This window comes from Poecile atricapillus, chromosome 7 (genome assembly GCF_030490865.1).
Source record: "Poecile atricapillus isolate bPoeAtr1 chromosome 7, bPoeAtr1.hap1, whole genome shotgun sequence".
In the NCBI taxonomy this organism is placed as follows: domain Eukaryota; kingdom Metazoa; phylum Chordata; class Aves; order Passeriformes; family Paridae; genus Poecile; species Poecile atricapillus.
The window spans coordinates 13290368-13318046 of NC_081255.1; the positions used below are offsets into that span (position 1 = coordinate 13290368).

General features: G+C 38.2%; 1 protein-coding gene across 5 annotated transcripts in view; it reads right to left on the reverse strand.

Annotated features, from left to right (window-relative positions):
• Nucleotides 1-2831: 2831 nt before the first annotated feature.
• Nucleotides 2832-27679, reverse strand: part of NTNG1 (netrin G1) — a 156485-nt gene continuing 131637 nt past the window's right edge. For 4 of the 5 annotated variants that reach the window (XM_058843174.1, XM_058843177.1, XM_058843175.1 and 1 more), the window contains one exon: nt 2832-4040. In XM_058843174.1, coding sequence (XP_058699157.1) covers nt 3820-4040 — 221 coding nt within the window. In that variant the 3' untranslated portion in view covers nt 2832-3819. The remainder of the gene's footprint in view (nt 4041-27679) is intronic. The other variant, XR_009278021.1, reaches the window with a different exon arrangement.

Sequence of the window (27679 nt, forward strand, 5' to 3'; positions counted from 1 at the left end):
GAGTTATGAGAAAGATGTATAAAATTATATGCAAGCATAAGAGTTTTTTCTAAATTTGAGTAGTCTTTTGCACATTATTTTTTTGTTCTGTTCACTACATGAAATAACTTCTCGTGGCTCTGTCATGATAAAGTATTAGATCAATTATATTTTGAGGGCAATATCTGGGGTCAATTTGCATCTGAGTAGATTTTTTTTTCCATTTGGATATTTTTTTTTAAACAATTACATAGCACGAAATCAGATGCCTCTTTTAATTTCCCTGTGAGAAGGATGCCTGGCGTGAAGTGGAAATTTCTGCAGTTCTCTTGTTAGGGAGCAGCACCTTGTCATAAGATGCCCCATTTTCAGATGTTAAACACATGTGGATCCTGGATCAGAACCAATTCTCTAGGTACAAACACAGGAATAGCAAGTTGACTAGGACTGATTGATTTAGCACAGCAGCTGGAATGAATATAACTAAATAAATCTTGAATATATATATAACTGAATAAATCTTGAATATATCTTAAATAAATATTTGAATAAATCTAAATTACTCTATGATGAATGCTAGTTTTAGGGTCACTGTACTCTGAACTATAATCTGGACAACTAAGCAATCTAGAGCCTGGTCAGTTCTTGGATGAGAAACCTTCTAGGAAAGAAGTATCAGACAGAAAATTATAATTCCATAGGAGGTTTCTTTTGCTGTGTTTTGATACAGAAGCAAAATCCTAGGCTAGGGACTGGGTTGGCCTTTTTCAGTATCACGAATGTGTTGTTATTTTACAGGCATTCACAGGGAGAGGATACCCATTCCAAGAAACCTCAATATGTTGGAAAGGGGTCTATATTTTCTGGTGAAGAATAAAGCAGATGCTGCAACTGCATGTTATCATGGAGAGATCCTACCGCATGCTCAGGAAAAGGAATCTGTTGTTCTTCACAGCTTTTGAAATGGGGAACAAGTTCTGCCTTCATTTTACACTGAATTAAGTAAAAAATTGCAGGTAAAGTAATGTTGAGTGCTGTAAATCTCTCACAAAGATGCACACATAATTTTAGAAATATACTTGGAATACAGTAGCAGAAACTTACACTCAAATTTTCATTTACTAAAGTTCTGTGGAGTTCAGAGGAAAAAATAATGAAGCTGAAGAAAAGCACGATTGATAAGAAAACTTTCCACTGAATGTATTCCTGCATAAAACTGTAATTTTATTAATAGGTGATGGAGGATAAAATGCACAAAATGGTAGCTAAAGATGTGGAAAGCCATATACTCTGCCCTGATTAAGAGGATCCCAAGTATATGAAATTGAAATGTAGCTGAGTTGATTGTGATCTTATATTCATTATACTTCAGCACTGCTGGCAGAATCCCTTCTAAGCAAATGAGCATAACATGCTTGCTTAGCACTTTCACAAAGCCTTGCGTTTATAATCACAATTAAAGCACTTCTTTTGCAATAATTACACAATCTGAATTGGTCTGTGGTAATATAAGAAAACTTTAATTCCACATTTTAATATCAGAAATCCACTTAGTTATAGGTAGTCTCCAGCTCTGTATGTCACCTGTATTAGCATTCATATTCCTCATTGAGTCTTCTCAGTGTACTCTTCTGTTTATTTAATGAACATACTTCTAAAATATACCTGCAATCTCATGTAGGCCACGGCTGGCAACCAGCAAAGCACTTCATTTGTCTCTGCGTTATCTTATTTAGCCCACAAACGAGTGCAAGTGTGAACAGCAAACTTTCTACACGATGGAGGGTCAGGGTGACAGCCTGAAGAGGCAGCAGCTTGATGTCATCAGCATCTTCAGAGTATTCTTTTAGAATCCTATTTCTTTTTAGAAATGAAGACCTGGTTTCCCTACCCACTTCTGGAGGCTGGGTACTGTCCTGCAAAACTTGCTTCCTCAGCGGAAAGAGGTTTTCCAAGAAAGCAGTGCCCTAAATTCTGCTGTTCACCGTTTGAAAGAGGCAGCCAGGTAGAATTTATTTCTCTCAGGAATTTTTCTTTTGCTGATTAATTGTTTTCCACACTAGGCTATTATGTTGGTAAAATATTTATAACCATTATGATGAAAATTGCCAGGAAATGAATTCACATAGTCCTGCTACCTTTAGATTTTTTTTTTTCCCAGGACTTTGAAACACTGCTGTGGTTTTGGCTTGCCTCTCTAGTCTTGCTATTCTTTTCTGTCACACTCAGTAATTGGCCTAATAAAAGGCAGTAACAAGAATTTATTACACCTTGGGTGATACTTGAAACAAACTTTATTTGCTGGAGCAGCACTTTTTATCTACTCGCTGCTGTATATTTTGACAGTCCTTCTAAATATTAAATCTGACTTTATTAAAAGTTAAATCTTGGTGCTTTTTTGTGATTGCTGCTGTTTTTGCAGTTTCTTAAGCAGACTAGTAGATATATAAACATACCTTTTTAATAAAGCTTTTGGAGAAATAATGTAAGCTGTGGCTCTATCTGCTTATTGCCAGAATCACAAAAAAGGTATGAATTAAAGACAGGCTTCTATGATACCTTGTAATTTAGTTTTGGAATAATGCATGTGATTAATTGAGAGAACAAAGATGAGAACTATTCAACTTTTCATACCTTTTTCAAGGTTGGGATTTGACGAAATCTTCCTTGAGCAAATGATGCCCTTAACATTTTAAGTTCACAAAGTGAGAGCAGTAAAATTAAAGCCAGGTTAGATTGTTATAATTTCCACTTTTGAATCTTTGTTTCTTCCAGATACTGAACGGTAAAACCATAAACTTTTTTTCTTTGTTTTCTAAAAAGGCCTTAAGAAATAGCAATAAGTCATCCTGGAACTGTTTATGCAGGAATTTTTATTCTTTGAAATCTTCCAGTGTTAAAGCAACAAGAAAACATTTATAATGTCCTTTGGTGGAATCTTATTACACTTGTTATATATGTAAACTGATATTCTTTGATGCCAGCACGTTGCCCATACAGAGAAATCTCTGCACAATTAAATGAAAGGAAAAAGAAAAGGACTAAATAAAAAGTAATATTTTTCTCTTACCTGATTAGAATTAAATACATTAATAAATTGTCTGGTAACACAAATAGGCAATAATACAAAAAATCTACATTGTACATTATTTCAAGAAAAATAACTTCATTTGAATACAAAAGGATAAATACACTTTTTGTCCTATAGCCACTCTTGTACAGTAAGTGAACACAGCATCTTACTGATGCAGTGCTGCTAAGGTATACAAGGATATGACTGGCTTGAGTTTTATTGAGGGGGCTGTTACACATGTGCATCACTAACATCAGACAAAGAAATCTTTCAACCAACAAGGGTTACAGAGCAACGTTCACTAAAGCACAGGTTGGAGAGGATTTGGGGACTGAAGCAGGCCAATATGGCAGCTTTTACAGATTTCCTTATACCCACAATGCACTGACAGCAAAGAATGCCTTGGTTTGGTCAGTCCACACACCGGGCGGAGGTACGGGAGCGCACCAGAGAGGAGTAGCGAATGTTGCGGGAATTCCCTTCCCGTTCCGGGGGCTGTCAAAGCCATGTCAGTCCTGCAGCCTGCGCCGATTGATCTGACAGAGCAGGCAGCTGCCGGCGCGTCTCGAGTCAGGGGTGAACGGTCTTGACTCGCAGCCCTGTCCGTGACTGAGTGATATGGCTTAGTTCAGTTCGGCCTTCTTAGTTTGTATGTGGTTATTTTTACTCTTTTCCTTTAGGGATTCCAGCGGCGAACGCCTGGGCTGTGTCCCGTTTCCATGTGGCACGCTGCCGTGCACAGTCCGCGTGTGAGGCCGGGCGCCGCCTCAGCAGCCGCGGAGCGCCCAGGCCGCGAGCAGCGCGGGCAGCAGCGGGCCCGGCCCCGGCGGGCCCCGGGCCGAGCTCTGGCCGCAGCCGCCCGGCTCCCGCTCGCACTTGAGCTTCTCGCACAGGATGCCCGTGTAGGCCGGGGGACACTGGCACCGCACGTTGTTGATGCAGGTTCCCCCGTTCTGGCAGTGCAGGAGTTCATTGTCACACACGTTTGCTGCAAGATAGCGGGGAGAGGGGTGGGGGAGAGAACAGACAATAAATGTAAGTTCATCTACGGCAGAAATGCACTAAAACCAGAACTGAAGCTCCACCTCCCTCCGCTTCCTGAGGAGCGTATGAAAAGGGGCTGTGCTTTCTCAAATACTCGGATTTTTATTTCTTTATTTCCTTATTTTTCCTTAAGGCTGTATTCTTGGAAAACCATCTAATTCACTTAACACCACCAACTATGGTATTGATTAATTTTATATGAGGGACTATTTAATAATGAAATAATAAGAATATTAATACATGCCTTGTGCTAATGACTGTATCTTTATAGTTATTACTGAACTTGAACCGTAAGTGGTGTGTGTTATTTGAAAGGGGCAAGTTATCTAGAGCTTTTGGAAAGCATGAACAGTGGTTAAAAATGCAATATGGCTTTGCTGAAGTAAAAAGATCTGCATGAGAGGGCAAGGTTTTATAATCAAGAACTGCATGTATTAATGATCTGCAAAAAATTATGCAAAAAAGATAAGGCAAGCACAGGCAGGAAATTCAGCATGCTGTTGGATGGGGATTATATGGTACAGACATCTGGAAATAAAAGATAATGTTATTTCCATTATAGATCAAATATTTCATCCTAATTAGATTTGCTGCTTTGGTGCATGGTATCTTAAAGCTATATCTTAGATATCTTAGATATTGTAGCCTGATAACAGCTTCAGAAATCAGATTTGACAAGGGAGTTAAGAGAAAATAATACAGGCAAAACTTTTAGACCTGCATAATTTTATAATATTTTGAAAAGTTGACAGCTTTACTTTGTATTGCTTAATATCAATTCAAATATTTCGTGGGTGAAAATGCAGAGGTATGAGCAACATATTAATTAAATGTGTCAATCTGTGTTTTGTTTCAGATGATATCATGAGTATGATACATATTAAAGCTCTGCCTTTCACAGAAGCAGTTTTAGTAAAGGACTTGCACCTACAATCTAGGTAGAAGGTAACAGTAAAAAATTTAACTTAGAGAATTAGGGAAAAGATTATTTGGTTAAGAAGCAGACTCAACATCATACGATGTTTATTTGTACCTTAGCCTGAAAATAATTAGCCCTAAATAATTTAGAATAGAGAAAGTATTGTTAATTTTATCTTAAACATTACTGTTTATTGTGAAAAAGAAGTACAGTTTTGCAAATAATTATTAACTTATTTTTAAAAGCAGTCCAAATATCACAAGAACTACAAATAAAATAGTCAAAGTTTTTAAGTGGTGTAGTTCTACATAAATCTGTACAATTTTGAGCTCCACTAACCTCACTGGTAATCTTATCTGTCCTGACTTGCTTTCAGAAAAATAATTTTTCTCACCCTAGAAGATCTCTCCAACAATTGCTTTCTGATGTTCTGCATCCAAGTGGGCCAAATAATGCAATATGTTGGAAACTTGTAGGTGCAATTAAGAGGGACCAGTAAAAAATTATTTTTTGAGTGATTCCTTTAGCAATCAAGGAATTGATTGAGCTATGGATTTAATATTGTCCAGTTTCTGAATTCCAAAGGAAATTTTTAGTAGTAAGGTACAACAACACATTTTGTTGATGATTCTACATCTGAATTTTAATGTTCTACACGTACATTAAAAAAAAAAATGTATAAGAAACAGTAAGTCACCACCAAATAAATGTGATGAGATTAACAACCCAGAAAATACCATGGTAACAGGCAGAAAAAATTAACTGTATTTTAAAAGTCAATATTTGCATTACATCTCTTATAACTGAGGCTGTGTATCTTTGAAGTTGACTTTATTATTCAGACTGTATGTATTTAGTCATCTCAATATGCAAAATCAAAGTACTTTATCTGATGATACAGCTACTGGATCTGCATGTTCTAGACTACTCATTGCTGGGATGCTTCTTACAGTTCAGGCAGTGGAAACTGTGAAATATCTGCCCCATCAATACAGACCCTTGTTTGCCTTGACAAACTCAGTGTGAGTTCATTAAATACCACTTCTTAAACAGCAGAGGAGATGTTTCACCTCACATTTTGCCTGGAATAATTTATCCAGATTTTCTGAAGTATTAAGTAAACCATATTTTTAAAATGTATTATAAAACAAATATCTTTCCTATTTTAAAATTTATTTTGCCGACTGTAGCCTATTATTTGGAGAGGTCCTTAGCCCAGATCTGGTCTGTAGTTACAGGTGGCTGGAGATGGGGGGGCTGAAGAGGTGTTTTGCTCCAGCTGGCTGTTCTGCCTGACACACTCATGCAGACTGCTACCAAATGCCTCTCAACACTGCCGTCTACAAAATTCTGGATACAATGTTATAGACACCGATTTCTAAATCAGACCATTTATTTCTCATTAGGAAGTTTTTGATATATGCTTAAAGAAGGGATGGACCAAAAGCTTTATCATTATCCTTATATGCTTTTAAATGTTTGCCCACAGGAATGCAGGTAGATTTCATTGTTCTCAGCAAAATACTGTATAGCTGAAAATTCTGGAGTTGTTGATCTTGTATTGCCACAGCTTTCCTAATTTTGTGCTTGTATCTTTTTCTTTTGCACACAGACATGCACATATATATATCATGTAGATAGCATTTGTGATGTGAGCTGGAAGCTAAATGAAAAAAATCTGGAAATGTTATGAAATCCCATTATTTTTTGCCAATTTTGTTTTAATTTTATTCTGACCAACTCTAATACCATTTTCACCTTTCTGAAAGTATGGTCAGAATTACTTTGAAACTTTAATATTGACCTGATGAATGGCATCAGGTACCAAGTTCTGACCTAAGAATGAAACTTGGAGAAGCGACACAAGATCTAATTCTGAAGTCATCACACTGAAGACTCTTAAGACCTGTGTGGCTGAACTAGCTGTGCGTTTGCTGGCAGATCTTCCTTAATTAGAAGCCAGGACATCAAACTGGTCACTTTAAAACCAAAACAGGTATCTCATTTATTTTGGAGAATTTTGCAGGCCTTTTTGAGGGATATTTCTGAGCACAGTCTCCAGATCTGTGCTACTGCATGAAGTGAAATATTTAAAGTAAATTAAAGGAAATTGTTTTAAAGTTATTCTCATAATTCATCAGTTTACAATCTAACTATGGTCCCATTATAGGATCCTTAAAACACTTTGCAAAGGAGACAGAAAAGAATGAAAAACATGCCTTGACATATGTCACAAAATATTCTTGATCTTCAATTGCAATGTTAATAAATTTGGGAATGAAATAAAAAAGGAAAACAAGGGAAAAATACCCATCTGAACCAGCTCAAGGGGTAGTCTTAGCCTGTCATAAATGTGCTAGTGTTTCACAGAATTTATATTGGGTATTAAATGAAATATTGTGACTAACACAGCTGTTTGACAAATGACTAGTTTCCTTTTAAATGTTCAAATCTGAATAATACAAGAAAATTCATGAGTTTCTCCAAAACTCAGCTTCAATATCTTTGCAGCTTCTTGGAAGAAAAGAGTTAGACAGCTCTGGCTGATTTTAGTTCTGAAGCAGCAACAGAGACAGAGAAACAGAAATGCAGGCTTTGCTCTCTTCAGTCAGGAGGCACAGCCTCTGCTCTTGGCTTAAGGACCTTCTGGTTACTTTTTCTGGGCAGCTGCAGAGCACATGCCCAGGGCTTTAGCTTTTCTGCTGCCCAGACAGAAAAACAAGATGCTATTGAACTTAAATACAGTTCCTTCTACACTTCTGTCTTTCCCAAAGGCTATCCAAGAGGGGAGAAAATAACATTTGTACCTTTTTTTGTGCTATCTTAATTTTTGTACAGCTTGCCTACAGTAGCATCTTATTCAGGTGGGACAGGCTATTGACACACTTTTTGAGCTGGGATAGATGGTGTTCTTTTTCTGCATCAAAATCTGGACTTACGAAGACATTTTCTTTGTGTGAACAACATAAATATCACTAATTGTAAAGTCACAGAAAGAAAAAAAAAATATTAGAGGTCTTTGCTTCCTTTCTTGAATTCTGAAGTCTTAAATTTCAATCAATGTTTTCCACATTCACTTCTATCATGATTTTTCTTCAGTGTGCGCCTTTTGTGGCATCATTTGTTACAGCCTTCTCTCTCCCTCTCTTTTTAAAACCATCCCTTCAGTTTCCTCCTTTTTGTCTCCCAGATCATGAGTATCACAGTCCCTGGACAGGTTGGTGGGTTGACAGCTCTGAATACATTACACAACATATTTGTCTTTTCTAAAGCATTGATGCAAGCTTTTCCCCGACTTCTGCTGCAGTGAATTTTCCATACTGTTTGTCAGTGGTTTTTGTGACTGGCACCACTGAATTTTTGACCTTGGATTCCATCCATTGTTCATAATTTAGAGAGCATGCAGGTCTCATGGCTGAAGAAATTATTCTTGGCTGGTTTTTTCTCTAATGCATTTGTTTCCTTGGTACTTCTTATTTAGTAAAGAATAATACTTGAACTCATGAATGAGGAAGATTTCAGCACACATGCTAACAGAATATTATGTCTGTGCACAAGTGAGTAAAAACCCAGCACAGTGAAACCCATGTTTTCAGCAATGATGTTTATAGGTAGCTCCAACATATGCAGTGGCTGTCTAAATATAGACACTGAACAGCATGTTGAAATGCCATGAAAAAATTGGGAGGTTTCGTCTCGCTGCATAAATAAGTTCAGTAAATCCAGGCCAAGCACAAGTGATTTCTTGTCAAATGCAGAATTAGTTCCTATGAATGCTGTGAGCAGGCTGTAACTAACATGCATTAGTCTCTAAAACTGTGATCATTTAATCAATAAATGGTAAAAACAATCTCAGAATATAAAAGAAATTGCACTGAATGAAGCTTGTGTGTATGCCTAATAAGAATGTGGGCATCTACACATACATATATAGCAAGAAAACCTCTGCCGTTGTGACAGTATTAGCAATATTTTCCCCACACTTTGTCAAATAGGCAGAAATGGAATTGGGGAATGCAAAACACTTAGTCTCATTTGAATGCAAAGGAACGAAATTCTTTCCAGTTGTATCCAGTTGCATGTTCCAGTTGAACATAAATGACTGCAAACAAAACATTTCAAATTGCCAGCGTCAGCAATGAACAACTTCATTATTCAGAAAAAAATCCTAAAAATCCAATATATACTTGCTATGTGTTGAAGATCTCTACGTGGAACTCCACTGACTCATGAGATCTCACCCATATAGCATAGATGTCAGGTAAGAGGATATAAGGGCATGGGGAAAACAGAAGTAGTCAGGCTTCTCCTGAAAGGTTACAGCTATTGCTGTTACAGCTCATGACAAAACTTCAAGTTTTTATAGCTTAAGTGTCTCACTATTTGAATAACCAGTGAGTAATAACTGAGTTGACAGCTTTGTCACTGAGATTTCTTTCCTGCCTGTCTTCCAATTACAAGTACTTGCTTTACTTATTTTATTCTAATTTTTAGAATTTAATTTATTGTTACCATTTACATTACTGCCAAATGGCGTTAAAATGTTTTGCTACCATGAATATGTGGCAGTGTTGATCAGATTTCTACAGTGCTTTGAATCCACAAACATACCTGATATGAAAAACAGCTACTGCTCTTATAAATGAGATATTCATAATAATTTCTTTGTTTGGAAGTGACAGTAATTCAACATTTGCTGTAGTAGTAAAACTATCTTAGGCTACTGTCAAATCAAGACAAGGCAGATGCTTTGATAGCATAGAAATAAAACTGGTTTGCACTTATCTACCAAAGTACATTCTTAAGTTAAGACAGAATAAATCAATGCAGACAAGTACAAGCCTGAAGCGTATCTTACTGTGTCAAAATTATGGTCACAAAATGACAAACATTAATACAAAGATCTCTGGTGCAAAGTTGAAACAATGTTGTGATTAATTATATTGCCAGCAATACAAGGAAATAAATATTGACCAAGTGAGAGTAGTTTCTAGAGGCAGACATCTCCATCTTGACTTGTCTTAGAAATTCCTGTTAGAAGCACAATTGAAATGACACTTGCTTTTTTATTGAACCAGTTTTAGGTTATCAGAGAATAAATGAATAGGAGAGTAATAGAGATACTGACTTCACTGAAAATTTCCAGTAGAATTTTTAGATTGTTTGCCTACATGCAATTTCTGTTCTGTCTGCACAACCCATAGTTCGTAGCCAAGTCAGTCCTAATCAAATTGCAAGTGAAGTCTTCCGAGTTTCTACAAGAAGATGTAGCTATTACTAAGAGTTCTGCCCAGCACACAGCCAGAGAATGGATGGTGATTCCTCTCTCCTGCATATAGGCAGCAATTTATCCTAGCATCCACATGGGTAAGCTTAGTTGATTATGTCTCACCACTGAAAGTGCAAAATCCTGTACAGAATATGTGGGGGGTTTTAACCATGCTATGAGGATAGCATAGGTAGAAAGTTACTGTTTTTCACAGGTTGAGTCTCTGCTTTCTCATTTTTCATCTCTATTCTTAATGTAAAATTTTTGGGTTTAATTAATAAAAAATAATGAGAAGAAATGCATCTAACCTGTCACAAGGACACAAGGGAGAATTGAGTTTTGGAATCGATACTCTTACATGATAGCCATAGTAGCTTTGGTAGAAACTACACGTGATTGTGTATTAAAATGGATGTAAACAAATCCAGATTTAGTTATCTAAGAATTATAGTTGAACTAATACCTTTCAATCTTCCTTTGTTTCAGGAAATGAGTGATTTAACCTTTCAGTTTTCTGATTTTGATGGTTCCAATTTTATACTTACACAAAAGAGGATGATTCCCAAAGAGGGGGGAAGAAAAATTTCCCTATTCTTTTTATTGCTTTGGTTATGAAGGAGCACCACTGAATTGGTATGACCCTGATCATACTTTAGAGTCAGGAAAGCAATAAACTACATATCAGCTTTTGTTGCTCAAAAGGGCCTACATGTCCCTATCATTCATATTCCACTTACAAAGCTCTAAGCTGCAATGCCATTACTTCTCTCTGCCTGGAGAAAAATGAACATTCTTAGATGATCTGTCTTCTCTTTCCTTAACTAGGAAAAGAAGCAGTTATAACTACATAGCTACTATAACTAAGCTGTTTTGTTTTGTTTTTTTCTATTGCCAACAGCAAAGTCAGGATTTAGATGTAACCATTATCAATAAAAACTGTTTAAGCACAAGAAGTAATCAGATGCAAAAGATGAAGTCATCCAAGAGGCCCTATGAATGATTGGGGGATGGGATTTGGTTCCTTAAATTTGAGCAGCTACTGCCATTAGCCGTGCCAGAAGTCATTTCAGACATGTACATGGAGCTCCTGGCAGGTGTGTCCAGGAGCTCTGGGAGGATTAACTGGGGAGCAGTGCTGGGAGGCCTGGCAGGGACTCCTGGGCCCTGCTGTGCTGGCAGGCTCTGCCTGGTGCAGCTTCCCCACCTGAGGCACGGCTCCCCTGCTCCAGCTGAGCACTGCAGGCTGTGCCTGTGGCTGCCACTGGAGCTGCTCTGCTCCCCTGGCCTGGGGGACTGTGTGCTGGGAGACTCCCTGTCCTGCTGTCCCTCACCCCTTCTGTCCCACTCCTGGCTCCATGGCCCTTTGGGGAATGCCCAGCTGCCACTGCTCCTGAGGCATCTATGGCCAGCTCAGTCCTATACAAAGGGTTGGCAGGGTGACCTTGCCTGCACAGCATTTTCTGCTTCATGTGCAACAATAGGATTTTCTTGGAAGTTCCCAAGAACTCTGACACAGACCTGCAACAAGAATTGCTTTTATAGAGCACAAAACCACAGGAGAGAGTCTGGAAAGCAAACCAAAGCAGGATCATGCAAAGGTCAGCAATTTAAATACATGATTATAAATTATATAGAAGGTTGATGTTCCTGCATTCTTGGCTGCTAAGGTGTTTGATTTGGAATAATGTTATGGACACAAAAGAATGCAAAAAAATTTGTCTCTGTTTACAGAGAAAATAGTTTCTCTTTTGGCTATTCTTCCCAGAGAACACTACACTGAGACTATTAAAATCCATGACATAGTCCCAAACAGTTGTTACTTAATTTGGCAGCATAACCAGACAAGATAATCACAACTGAAAATTCCCAATTATTTAGGGGATTAGAATTATTCTAATAAGTATTTTCCTAAATTTTTTTAGGGAAGGGGTAGAAGAGAGTGACAGCATGTGTTCTTGATGGCTTCTATGAATAATCATTGCTATTCTAAAGTTATTTGTAATCTAAAATAATTTGAAAGTTGCTAACTTTCTTCTCACTACTTCAACTGAAATCCAATTGCATGGGAGCTTTTGAACAACTGGTAGAAAACCTACTGGAAATATATGTTATGATCAACTTCTAAGCTACATAAACCAGCATTGTAATGGAAACACCAACAACCTTTAATTGCATTGTAGTAAATATCAAAGGCATTAAAGTGAGACGGTATATAACTAAATGGAAGTGTGACTTATCAGCTCTTTTACAGCAACCACAAGGAAAGGTAAAGCCAAGTTTGTATTTACGTGTCATTATGTATTCCTTCTGTGTGCATTTTCCAAAACACAGGTCTACAGAAGACCAAAACACCAGTGTGCAAAGTTAATGGTGTAGAATCTCTCAGGAGATGAACATTCAGAATTTATGTGAACATTAGTTACAATGCAAAGGCAAAGGTAAAAAAATTGCATAATTCCTACAACATGTATGAAGTGAGGGATGGGGTTTTTTGTTCAAGTAACAATGCTGGCAATCAGGAGATCTTTCTGAATGTATGTTGATTTATTGTTTTGAGTGTGGATGAAATGCTGCAGAGTGCTTTTGCTGAGCCAGCTTTAGAATGGGGAAAAAAACAATTCCCTATAAGTATCAAAGCTATTCAGAGTGAAACTTATTGCTAGTGAACAATGGGGAAGCTGATGCCAAGGAAAGTCCAATGAGTTGCCTGTGCAAACAAAAGGAGGGAATGATATAGATCCTGTGAATTCCTGCACTATTTACTACATTGCACTGCTGATTAGATAAGTGCAATAGCAGAGTTGATTATTGTTTCCAGGGGAGTTTGCTGACAGTCAGCTTTAAAAAGGTTTATAAACTGTGAAGTTTAAAAAAGGACTATGTAATTCTGTGCAATTGTCATATGTGATTGCATAAAATGATTAAATTCTCTGACAAGCTCAAATACCAATGTTGTGTATTGTAGCTCCTTCTAATCTCACCTATCAGAACTTCAGCTGCTTCATATTCATACATAAGAAATACAGTAAAGATTTGCAAATTTTTATCCACTCTGCTTCATCTGACCTATAAAAATATTACCTTTTATTGTCTATTTTTGTATTACAGTAAAATTAAAAAATGAATTCAACAGGCAGATTCTTATATCCTAACTCTTGTCTGAGATATACCACATGATAACATGCTCTTTTGGGAGAGGGATTTAAATTGGTGCAATGTTTTACTTTTCCACTCTTCATCAGAATACCAATAAGATGATTCAAACAGCTGGCATGTAGCACTCTGCAAAAATAAGAACTAATAAATTAATGTATCAAATAATTAAAGCTATTAGTTGCTTCATGCTAGTTTTCATCAACAGTATTTACTGCTACACACAGACTTGCTTTGGGTTATCACTGTGCATTTATCTTCATGACAGAGCAACCATTAGATGGGAAACCCCAGATAACAGATGCTCTCTAACACAATCTTCTTCAGGCACACAAGGTTTTCTGCAGTGTTTTTCCCAGGTGTAACTAATGTCATAGTCTTAGCCAGTGTTTTTTTATCTGAAGACATTAAAAAAACTGACTTATCACACAATTCAACAAAAATGTCTGAAAGACATTCATTTTTACACACCAACCAATACAGCTGAAGCAAGCATACAGACAACCTACAAATTTTTCACAATATTGATATGCAGGCTCCTACTAATAAGTTGCTGCAATAGTAACAGAATTATATTTACCTTGTTTAATCAACTTTTAAGTTTTGCTACAATGTAGAAAAAAAGCTGAATAAACATAGACCCCTCCTAGAGTACATAGCATGGTTTGTTTGGGATAATGTCTGAAAAGTTCTTTTTATCAGCATATGAACAAAAGATAATGTCTCTAACCATGGATGTTGCCTGCTATGACAAAGTGTTAAGATAATTCAGCATATTAAAAATACCAGAGTTAAAATATTCTCACAAGTAAGAACTGTTTCCCTGTGAGCTTTATATCATTCTAGCATTACTTCTGACATGCTGATTAACATCCTTATATTTCTGTTTATCAATTGTGATGCACGAAGGTGTTAAAATTTAATTATTAATGAAGACTGAAATAACCTGGGATCCTTGAGGAGTAGATAACTGCCAAATGCAATTTCACTTCAAAGTACTTTCCTTATTTTGTTTAAAATTATTTTCTCCAATTTTTAGTTTGTCAAGTCATATCAGAGTTGAAAAATACCAAGAATATCTCCATTAATTGTGATCAAATAAATTACTCTAGATGGTGTGTTAAGATATTTCTAAAGATATGTTGTATCAATAGCTTTAAATTTAATGATGGAAAAAAGTAGTTGTGTTGCTTAAAAAGTCTTCCACCTGCACTTAAGACTGAGAAACCAAGACCTTGGTAATTTTCTCCTGCTCCTGAGAGGCTGTGTGTACAGCAATATCACAAACCCCTGGTTTGGAAAAGTAAGGGTCACACAAGAAACGCTCAATTTTTATGAAAATTTACTTTTGGAATGTACTTTTAAAAAGTAATATCTGACTATATATTTTTTAGAACTCTCAGAGAAAAAGGACACAAATTTCTGCTCAGCAGAACTGGGATGATGATGATGAATCTGTATTTCCTGGCAAGTTTATCTCACTGGGTCCAGTCCTGTCATCTGCCCCAGAGAACTCTCTACATTACATAACATGAACTCCCACAACTCCTATCACATTTGTCCTTCTCTTCCAGCAGCCTTGGCAGTGATGGCAATGGAAACCTGACTGATCAGATCCCAGCTCCTTGAGAACTCTGTATTCCTTGACATTGACTCCTATGGCAGGAGGGTGTTTGCAACATGCTTGTGCTGCTGGCTGCATGTATTAGAGGAGATCAAGGAATGGCTGTCATTCCAGGCAGGAAGAATTTTTGTAGGCCTGGAGCCTTGTGAGGGACAAACACTGGGGGTAAACAGCAATGGAGCCTCCTCCTGCTCCATGGAGCCCCAGGGCAAGCAGGGTTGGCAGGCATGCCCACCCAGCACAGTGCCTGCTCAGGTTTCAAACACAGCCCCAGAGTGAAGTGAGGGTATGAGAGGAGTGTGAAAGGCAAAGGTTTTCTGCTGTGAGACAGCATTTCTGAAGTGCTAACATGGCAGATCTGAGTGGGATGCTGGTCTTCTGAAGACTGCCAGAAAGCTACAGAACGAGTAGCTGTTTAGCTAAAACAGCAGGAGGAGTGCTAAAGGGAAGTAGTTGGAACTGGAACAGAGGGATTTGGGCTAAAGCCAGGGTGGGTGGGAGTAGGTGAGGGAGGTGCTCAACACATCTTAGCTGGCTTAATGTTTTGTATTTGCAAAACACTCAGGGTCCTTCTAATGGTGCAGTGCAGCGTGGGCTGCAGCATCATCACTAAGTTGTCATGTTGCCACTGAATAAAAGATACTCCAGATAACTGGAGTACACTCCTCTAAGTGTCTTTGCACTTTGTTTTAAATCAGTAATGGTTTAGGATGAACTAGCAAAGCTCTCAGGTCATTGCAAAAAAAAAAAAAAAATAAAAAAAATTGCAGTATATGGCTTTATTTTGACAGGTGGTGTAAATCTCGGCCCAAATTTTCATACCTTTGCAGAAGTTATGCAGTGTACACTCCACCTTTCATATTTCTCCACAGTTGTGTTCCAAAGGGCACGTGTGCAAATGTAATGAAAAGCATTTCAAAATATCCAGCTCAATTTTTGAGATGTTTGTGTTGCAGTACACCGTTATAATCTGTCTCTTAAGATATGTAGAATAGGGTGCTCTTTCTGAGAGCGGAAACCTCCTTGCTGAGAGCTGTGCTCTGCTGCATAATGTCAACATAATGGAGCTGATTTAAGAATGCTATGCTTGCCTCAATATGAATTTCCTTGCACTAACAGCCCCAGTTTAAATCTCATTGTGGGATTCTTCAGTTCCTGAAATCAGTAGGAAGCAAGTTGGGTTTTTGAATTTTGTGAGAGTAACTTGTCCTTGGATGCTAGTCACTCCTTATTTCCTCATGATCAAAATGCAGGTTCAGCTCTTTAAAGGAACAGCTACATGTGATGAAACTCTTTATACTCCTTGGAAATGAAATTCTAAATTCTTCAAAGTAAGAGTCCTATTTCAAGGATCCTTTGGCTTAAAAGGGAAGTTGAATTCCCATTTAAAGTATGTGTACCATTCAGAGCTCAGTGCATCATCTCATTAACAGAACACCCTGCTGAACTATCTCGCATGGACTGCTATTTCTGTATTGAGGACACTGGAGTTTGTTCCTCCTGCACTTGTCAGCATATTTGGGGACTGGGCAGTGCATGTGGGGATCAAAGCTGGTAGCTCTTTATTTTAGCCCATGTGCCCCTGATCTGTACCTGCTTGGTGCTGTTTCTTAAGGCACCTATTAAAGGGAGAATTCCTCCTCCAAAGAGATTATGATTGAACTCCTTATACCCTATAAGTTTTGAAGGGGAAGAATAGATCCTTGGGTCTACTGGAAAAGGTTTCAATTTTCAGCAGGAAATAGAGTAAGAACAGGTGCTAGTGTTGGATATTGGTTCCATGAGCTGAAGCAATGTTTTGGGTTATCCACAGATTTGTAAATCTGGAAAATACACATAAACATCTAAAAAGTGGGAAAGATTTGGAAAACTATTCCACTCGGTCTCTAGAAAGGGAATAAAGTGGGTAAACTGATCTACAGACAAGTGCAAATCAAAATATTTGCTCTAGATTCAGCCAGTGGCATCAGTGCAGTTGTTACTACATGGCTTTCCATGTCCCTCTGAACAAAAAGACAGAAAAGTCATTGGCAAGAAGGAAAAAGCATATAAAAAGTACCTGTCCAAGATGTAGTTATAAAAATACAACATAATTTTAGGTATAACACTTTAATCATCCTCAACCTCAGCTGCCTATTGACATCAATGATGTTAATGAATACAGTCCTTTTAATATAATTATTTCAAGTTGATCTCAGATATAAGTAGTTTTCTATAGAAATTAACTACCAACAACTGAATTACTATCAAACTCTTCCCCTTATGCTGGTTTTGCATTAAATGACATTTGGTGAGGAGAGAAGAAGCCACCCATGGAAATGATTTTTCTGAGAGAAGCTGCTAAGAGCTTCCTCTGGGCCTGGAAAAACCCAATAGCTGGCTAGCTTTGAGAACTGACAACCTATTAAACCATTGAGAAGTCAGATCTGCCTCTGTGAGATGCACATTTTGAAGACGGGCAATCTCTCCTTGCTGCCGGCCTTGCAGAGGTAGCAGGGTGCTGGTCGGGCGGGCCCCGCTCCCCCTGTGCGGCCTGGCGGGGCCGGGCCCCAGCGGCTCCCGGGCGGGGAGCGGGGGGCTGCGGGGCCCCGGCCGAGGCTGCCCCGGGCCGTGGCTGCTGGTTTCTTGCTGACACTAAGCCCTGCCTGCCCCGCTGCCGGCCCGAGCCGAGCTGGCATCCACCGGGCCCCGAGCGCGGCTACGGCCTGGGCCAGGCCCCCTCCACCGTGGCCCACAGGGCCCCAGCAGCTGCCAGGCAGAGGGAGGGGAAGGCATCAGCTCGCAGCTGAAACTGAGCACAGCAGGGGCCGGAGAGCAGCCATGCAGCCAGCCAGAGCTGCTGCCGCCCCAACGGCCGGGCCCCCCGACACCTTGCACGGATCAGGACTGACCACAGGCCTGGGCGAGATTTAACTCCTCACTGCACAGATGGAACTTGCAAAATATTGAGCCTCTCTCGAGTGAGAGAAAGGGACTGAGTGAAAACATGCAGAGGACAACATGAAGACACCAAGGTCAGTAAAGAAAGAGTCAAGTCCCAGATGGAAAGAGCATGAAGAGATGCCTTAGTATTGGGCTGGAATTCTTCTGGTAAGGCTATGGAGATGGACTATGATACACTGGAATATCCCCTTTAATTCATGAGAAAGTATGGGGGGATGGAGCGTTCAAATTGTAGACATGAGCAGAGGCATCTATAATGAAGTAAAGCAGATGCTGAAGTAGCTGTGATCCCCTGAGAAGCTTGAACAGAGAGAGAGAGAGAGAGGGAGAGAAATAAGAGTGATGAAGACCCTTTGCCCCAGGGAAAGAAGAAGATGACCTCTGTTCCCAGAGATGAAGATGATCCCAGAGACAGATGAAGAGAACCATTGCTTTTGAGCAGCTCATCCTTAAAATTGTACCCTATAAGTTGACATGGCCCATGAACTCAGCTGTGGGTAGGCTGTGAAAATGGGAGAAACTTAACGATTGCAGATTTTCCAGGTGGCTGCTATTGGTGGAAATTAAAGGGCCACGAGAGAACGGTTTGTTGTGGAGAAGTCTCCATGGCATGGCAGGACAAGAGAAACTCCTCTCCCTACAAGAACGGATGAAAGACTACTGTAGAGGTGGTAACTGATGGAAAATCTTGGGGTTTGTCTTTACATTGTCAGTGAGAAAGGAGGTTGTGGGGAGGGGAAGAGAAATGTTCTCAAGGTTTTATTCTGATTCTTACTATTATTTTAGTTCTGTTAATAAATTTTTCTTTATGCCTTTTAAGTTTCGAATGTGCTTTGCCTTCCTCCTAATTCATCTCACAGCAGGAAATGAGTAATTCTAGTAGGTGCACTGGCAATTTTAGCCAGCACAAAATCCACTACACCCCTTCTCTGTAACATCCTTAAAACTTCCAGCACTGTCAATTCTCACCTGATGATTACAGGTTACAATTTTATTAACAATTTAATTATTTTCTTTAGAAGCCAAGGTAATTATTAGGAGCTTGGCTTCTGCCAAAAGTCTTTTTTAATGATTTTACCATTGACTGTAGTCAAACATGAGAGAAGAACACACCATAATCAACAAAACCAGTTCTCAAAATTGTGCAGAGTTGGGAGAAATCAAAAGAGCAATGCTGTTAATATTTTGCTGAACAACATGGTACTTTCGTATGGGCTATGAGTCCCATCTAAATTTATACTGATGGAATCCTGTAGAGCTCTACTCACTTTCACAGTGAATTTGTGCTATAAAAGGTACTAGTCAAAGATCTGACAAAAAGGCGGACTGACATTTATGAGATCAAGCTTTTGTTCCTGATTTTATCATACTCATGTTCCTTGTCAAAATCTTTCCTTGCATGCATAACCTGAAGAATTTGAAATAGCTGGAAGAGCTGGTCTGTGTCTCAGGTGTATGGATCTGGGAGAAGATGATTGTGCAGATACGTATTAGAGAGAAATGCAAGGAAAAGCTAAAGGGGCAGAATGTTTGCAGGTAATTTGGTAAGCTGGTTATATTTGACATGCAGAATAAAGTGAGTATAAAAAAAAGGACAACTATTTAAAAGGATTCTTACAAAAATTACAGCATTAGCAGTAGATTGAAAAAACTTTATAAGAAAATACATTTACAAAGGCTAAAGAAAAATGGTGCAGTTATGATGAAATGAAGGAAAAAAGGAGAGTGCAATGTTCTTACAACTGAGCTGTAAGAACAGATTAAAGTACCAAGGTAGGCCAGAAATAACTGAACAGTTTAGTAAAATCATAAAAATTAGCCATTAGTTTTTTTCTAAACATAGGAAAAGCCAGAGCTTCTAGAAAGGCTGTAAGGCAATTAAATGCTTTGTAAGGCATTTTTAACTGTTAACTATGGAAGAGCTTTGGGAGGTTACTAGGCTCCTGCCTATAGTGATGGGGGCATGTTCTGGAGGTGTCCCTGAAAGTTTACAAACCAATATTTAAAAATAGAAGTAGTCTGTTGCATCAGATCACCAGAAGCAAATATTACTGGTCCAAGAATTAAAAAAAAATGCAGAAACAACATTTTCACTGCTACTTGTGATTTTTCTAATTTAGTTTTTCTAATTGTCAGGATGGGCTTGATTAACTACAAAAAAGGACCTGTGGCAGGTGTGATTTTTATAAAGATTTTCAAGGAGATGGAGAGGAACTAGAGACTGGCAAGTAGAACTGCAGCAGGCAAGTTAATGGAAATTGTAATGAAGAACAGAATTAGCAGTTAGATGACTGACCATGATGAGTATGACAGAGAGAAATAATAATGTACAAACCTATTAAAAGATTTTTTAAGGAATCAGGTAAGCATATGGATGCAAAAGATCAGGTTGTCAATGTATCTTACTCTACAAAAAGTATTTTCCAAGATGCCTCAGCAAGGATCTTATTTGTTTATTTTTTTCGTTTTTTTCTTTATGGAATAATCATAGCTTGAGTAATTAGAAACAGGCTAAGAATAGATCTCAGGAACTACTAATCAGTCTTATGAGGACTTACACATATAGAATTCTGCTAGAAAAGTGAATGAAGCATGGTGCAATAAATTTGCTTAGACTACGAAGGTATTGTGGCTATAAAGACCTTCAGAAGAATTTCTAAGGTGTAGGTGACAGAAATTAAGTGTTCAAGAGTAATGTATTCCTACAGATACTTGGCTTTACCATTTATAAAAGGCATCTTAACAATAATTCATGGTATTTTATTGAAAATGTTGACTTAATGCTCTTTATCAATCAGAAAGGCAAATAGACTATTGAATTTTTGAAGACAGGAAAAAGAGTGGAAACACCACAATGTCACTATATAGCTTCATGATGTGCCCATCTCTTGAACACTGCATGAAGTCCTGATATTGAGAAGATACATATATATTGGTAGTACTACCATAAAAGGTATAATGAAAAGCTGTCACAGCTATAAGCAGGCCATATAAAAGGAGAGATTAAAGAGATTATATTTCTTCAGTGTAAGAAAGGGAAGACAGATTGAAGGAAAATAAAAAAAATATGTCTGTAAAATTGCAGATGTTATGGAAACGGTGAATTGGAAAAAATGATTCGTTTATTTTTTCTCTCAAGAACGAGGAAGGACCAACCTAGCACTTAAATAAAGAAGTTATATTATTGTTGTTGTTGTGAACTTGTGCCCAGAACATTTGGATAACAAAAGTATGAATGTCTCAAGAAGTTATTAGGCAAATTAGTGGATGAAAGACTCACTGAGATCAATTAAATATGAAGATACTGATGAGTTCTTTGGCTGAGAAAATCTGTAAACTGCACCTTCCAGTGTTTGGATGCCTGTGCTGTCTGAAGCTCATACAGCCTTCAGCTGTCACATAGAGGGCATGGCTCCAACTCAGAACAGCTTTAGTTTCTACTGTGAGGTGTCCCATTGGCTGCAAGCATGCAAGCATGAAGATAAACACATTACTCACAGGAGTGAAAGGTTTTGAAGACCAGCTCTAAAATGAGACAGGTAAAATGGTCAGAAAATAGGGTGAAATGGGAACTGGGAAATGTAAAAAGGCACTTCTGTTAAGTGTTTTAGTTAAGAGCTCAGATCTTGAAAGGCCTTGATTATATTCAGAAATTCTTTGCTGAAGCACTCAGTTTATTGATACTAAACAATAACTTCCTTACTTTGACTAAATTTCCTTAAAACCTTCAGTCTGAAATTTTTTAACCCCAACTCTACAAATTACTCATAACAAACACTGTCAGTTAATCAAGACATCCAAAATATTTTGAAAAAGTATGTCAAATAGTAATAGTATGTAAAAAAAGTCTTGAATTCCCTAGCTGTTAGACTGACAATACTCAGCTCTGTAGAAGTACAAATCTGACATTAGAAAAGCTGATTACTTTAGGATTACATCCATTCAGCATGTTTAAATTCAGAGCAGAAACACACCTTAACATCAGATGTGCCCCTGTACCTAAAGTAACTCTGAAATCCATCAAAAGTGCAAGCTCATCTTTTAAAATTTAAATTTGCAGGTGGAAAAAAATCATAGTATACCTACATCCATGGCATCCATTTATTCATTTGTGATTCAGTTAAATTAATGTGTAATTAAAGGGCATTTTTTTACTTTTAATACCACTGGGGAAGCTTAACTTCTGTTAATGCAAGCTGTCAGCACCTTGCAAGTTAAAACACATCAGCTCCTTCTGAAGGAAACTTTGGTTTCCGTACTGTTGTGTTTGACATGTGTAAAGGAAGTTAAAACAACAACTACTGGAGCCTTGATAATCAGCACGTGGTGGTGTCAGCAATGCCATCAGTTGCATCAGTGCCAAGATAGAAAACCTTGGCTATCTTTATTTGCCTCAGGTCAGTAATTTTTATCTGCAGTTAAGTAGGATGGAGATTACTTTACTTACTCCTAAATGGTCCTTTTAAGGCCCCTTCATAAAAATGTCCCATCTGGGTGTGTCTGTACTGCTATTGATCTCTTTATTCTGTCCTCATAAAAAGGCAGTGAGCAGGCAAATTACACAGAAGTTATGGCCACTGAGCAGGCTTAAAAGGAAAGCGTAACAGATTTTTCAGAGGAAAAGAAGTCCTGCTCATCACTGTTCAAATGAACATTTAATAATTCATAACAACTGAGTTATAAGTTTCCCCTTCAATACGTTTCCAAATGTGAATAGATTAAATAGTAATTGCTATCAAGCTTTATGTTCTATTTCATGTACCTAATAAAAGTTTATCTAGTGGAGCTTACTTTGTATCTTTTTGATCTATTCCTAACTGAGTGCAATATACTCTATTAAAATATTTATCATCGTGCTATCAAATATTAACCATTTTAAAATCATCTGACTGAAGAAAACAAATAATGTTACTTGCTTAAGTTTTCATGAATTTCCTGATATTTAGTTGTTCAGAACCCCCCCCTTGATATAGCACTGAAAATAAACAAGATGCTACAAATTGTATTCACTCTTTTTTAATTGGGCTGTTTTGGATACACACTCTGCTCTCATCCATCACCACTGTCCGATTTGGCTCTGCATACAGAATCCTAGTTTTGTTGTCTGAAAAGTTATGATTCTGCTTCAGTACAAGATAATATTAGAGAGTTGTTTGTTTTGCTATAAGTTAGTGGATTTTAAAAACTATTTTAGGGGAGTACAGAATGTTTGGGGTTTTTTTTAAAGCGTAACATTTTTAAGACGTTTCCCTAAATATCCACTTTCTCACCCATCTGAAATTATGTGGCTTTGTCAAGTAAAAACACTGGCAAGCTCCTAGAGCATAGAATGATCTAGTGATGGGGAAAGGAGAATTCTTCTCCCCAAGACATGCTACGGTTACACGGCAGCCCAGCCTGACTGGCTGCCAGGCTTCCATCCCTCCCCAGCTGAGCGGGTTATGCTCTCCCAGGGTGCTCCTGCTTGTTCAACCAGTGGATGATTCATATCACAGAACTAACACAGCAGAAAAATATTCTTTTTTGGTTAGTGTCCTGCTGAGTTAGATCTGAAATCATTCAGTGAAAGGTCAAACAAGTGCCTGAGAGATTGCTAGGGGTGTGGGACTAAATAGTGGGGAACTGGGAGAAGAGGGATTGCAGCACTTGCAATTAGAGCAGTGTGGACAGCCATGAAATAGCAGCTTTGAAGCTGACACTTGGGCAAGATCAAGAGGAGAACAACCTCTTTGCTCCAATCCAATCCCTCACCTTGCTGGGGAAAAATTGTTCTGTTAAAGGTCAGGTGTATAAATGTTGCTACTGAACCATTTCTTTTTGCTTTGGAGAAAGCAATTCCTGATCACCAGGTTATCAGAGTAAATCTCCTGAAGAGCTGCAGTCTGTCAGGAACCTGGTGCCTCTCAATAACATGGAAACTATGCTAACTTGTCCCCTCTTTTGAGCCTCACTCTCTGCTTGATTTTATTTACCTGTTATTTTCTTTGTTTTTTTTCACACACAGATATTACCTATTTGTGAACCCCATCCTGTTCACGGAGGCCTTCCAGCACAAAGACACCGAGATAACTTCCTTGAACTTTCCCTGATACCCCTCTAGTCTCTTGCTTCTGCAGGTTCTCCCATTTCCACAATATCCCATACACTTTGCAGGCAGCAGTGCTGAAAGAAGATTAGCACATGGTCTCCAATCTAGACATGCTACAGGAATTACACAGATCTGTATAACTCTCAGAGAGAGTATCTTAGGTTTTCATCTCCTCTGTGTTCTTCATAGAGGAGCGGTGTCTCAATCATTTCTGTTAATATACAGTGTTTGTGTTCTGACATGTTTACTCTGACTAGAATATCTTCTCCCCAGAGAGAGATCAACCTTCCTTTTCTCCTTCAAATCTAGCATCTCATTAAAAAATAATAACATTCCATGATATTCATACTTTGCTGAACAACTTTCTATGTATCCCAGTACGTGTATGATTATTCTATGGGTTGTGTATTTTGGAAGGAATGCATTAATAAGCAGATTTGCATTGTTATTTCTCGGGTTTAAAAGACCCTGGTTTTAAAAGGAAATCAGGATGGCATTACACCTATAAGTCACCAGCATGCTTTCCCTGAGGCAAGCAGAACCAGTGTTTGGCATCATCTGAGGATCAGGTCTGATAATGCTGTAATTTTGTTTGTATTCTTGCCTTGCTTCTCTTACATCTGTAAACCATACTTTGCTGTGAATTGCAGCAGTTTGATTCTGGATTAATGTAAAGAGAATTATTCTGGGTTTAAATTTGGAGCATTTGAAGGAGAGTCTGTTCCTCTTGGATGCAAAGCCCTGTACACACACACACACACACACACACACACACACACACACTCACACACACACAGAGTTTCTTTAGTCTGCATAACAATCATGTAAAATAGGTATTTTGAAAGCAGTATTTTGTAAATAAAGACCAGGGCATATAACTGTTCCCTGAGGACAACATTGTTCAGCTCCAGCAGAACTTTATCTTTTCAATAAATTCTTTTTATGTTACTTCCTTTCAGGTCCAAGAGTGGCAGTGTGCTTACTAGTACCAGCCTTGGCACCAAACCTCATCAGAACTGAAAGTAGATACAGCACCTGTGCAGAGGGGAGTCCCACTGTATCCTGACCAGCAAATAGCATTAAAACTGCTATTGGTAAGAAGACATTAAAATATATATAGGTGACTCTTCTATGGCTCCCCACACAGGCAGTTGCAATGGTGAACTGGAAAGCAGAGCACCTTGATTCTGAATTTCTATTTTTTTTTTTTTTTTTTTTTTTGTCTAGGCACAAGTTCAATGTGTAAATATTGGATACATCTGTGTACAAACATGTAAAAGATCACTAACCTGTACTGGGGAGACAATTGCATTTATATGTATTTAATCTGTCTAGAAAGAAGTGCAGGGTGTATTTTTTTGAAAAAAAGATTTTTAAAGAATTAGGTGGTATATGTCTTTTCCTCTTTTCTTGCTGAATGGTAAACCCAGTCTTCCAATAGCAAATGTTAATATAAGTTCCAAGTTTACAATTTCAAGTTTGATTTTCTTTGGCAACTTAATCTGCACGATGATTTTGATCAAATGCCCCAGCTTCTAACATTTGTAACATATGATAAAATCTACCCCAAAAAAGCTCATATTTAAATAATCATATAATAAGTTAAATGTATGCTGTGACAGAATATGAATTATCTGACAGGCTGCAGAGTAATACAAGTTTAATCTGGAAGACAGATACAAGCACTGAGAAATTGAGCATTGAATGTAAGAGTGCAATCCTTTGCCTACTTCTATTTAAATGAACAAAAAAGGGTAAAATGAGAGAGATTGTTCAGACCTTGACATAAGGCATCTGGCTGTAAACTCATTTGCTAATTGTTTAAGATTAGCACCATTGAACCAAGATGATTTAAAACACTGATTTGCTATGAGCTGCCAGCTACTGTTCCTAACTCTCAGTCACTCTAGGCCTTTGTAGTGCTGTGGGTTCAATGTGTTTACTTGGTCTTTGTATGAAGGGAGATAGAGAATAATATTATTAATCATTGAACCTTCCCTCACCTTTTCCCCCATGAATAACATGCCTAATGAAAATTCAAGCTGTGCTGCCAAACTGATATTGGCAAAAGAGTCACTTTTCCTTTGTCTGATTGGATAAATATGCAGCTGGTTTTGGAATCAATGCAACTGTGAGTGAAATTAAAAGATGTTACTTTAAAATGCTGCTGTATGTATGTAATGGACTTTAGTCACCTGAAATGTCATGGCTAAGAAATGCAGAAGATGTAAGACTATGAACAGTACATGTAGAAAATCAAGGGAATGCTCCTACTTAATATTTTGGCTGTGTTTAAATGTTTTTGCCTTTTGATACAGGTTCCGTTTATCAAAAACCACTATGTTCAGTTTAAAAGTGGCCCAAACCAACTGTAGTTTCAGGTTAAATTCCTTGCCAGGCTTGGAGCTTTTAGTTCTGTTTTAATGTTTATTTTTAAAGGAAATCGTTCCATTTCTATAAAATAGAAAAATCAAATATACGCTATGCTATGTAATTTCTCATGTTCCAGAAGTTCTAAAAGGATTTCCGGACCAAACTGTTCCGTTCTGAATTCATTCCCTGTGCTTTGATCCTGCTGGTGAGAAATCCATTGTGGGTACATGGCAGGGAGGCCCTGCTGAGCGCAGCACGCTCCCCGCACGCCCAGCGCCTGCGGCCGCAGGGGTTCTGGGGAGAGCTCAGAAGTTGTGCCAGGCACAGCCACATCTATTGTGCCTCTTCTTCTGAGAGCAGCAAACCTTCCTGTACCAAGCAGACCCCGCTGACCGCCGCGTCTCTGCAGCACAAACCCTGAATGCAAGAAGATAACAGCTGCTATCACAGTGCTTTTTATCTGGGAGGCAAAGTCTAAAATTGCATCTGACCTCGGTGTGCACAGAGACGCCAAGCGAGGAGTGCTCTGCCTGGATCCTCAGAGGGTTTAGATTAAATCACTAAGAGTGAGGTACCACATAAATGGTTCTGGGGATAATAGCTTCTGTGACTTCTAGTTTGTGTGGTACAAAGTAGACTCCAAACTGTAATTTATCAAATAATATATTGCAGGCCTTACAAAACACAACTCGGCTTTTGTGTTGTTTTTCCCCTAATAGGTTTACTAATATATAAAATTATGACACTCTATTTCCTTATAGAATCATACATGTAATTAAACTAGCTATGGTAGAGATTTAAATTGTTTATTTACAGGTCAAGCTTCTGTTTGCCCTAGGTCAATGGTTTTAGCAACAAAGCTCCATAAGAATAGAATTTCTTAATAATGCCAATAGCCTATGTATAACAAAAAGTAAATAAGCACATATTGGTCTGTTGAATGAGTACGCAAGTGTCTTTGCATATCTGTGTTCCTGTACAGCACAGGCTTAGGGAAAAGCAGATCAAAACCACATGCTATGTGTCCAGACAAATAATCTTTTTGAGCTTTGCCAAGGCAACAGAATGAGTTCTTATTTTTCTTGTATATTGGGGTCTGCTTGCTTGCCTGGTCATTTGTTTAGAATTCAATGGGAAAATAACAAAGCTAAAACTGACACAGTATAAAATGAAATTAATTGGAATTCTGTTCCTCCATTATAAGACTTGAAATG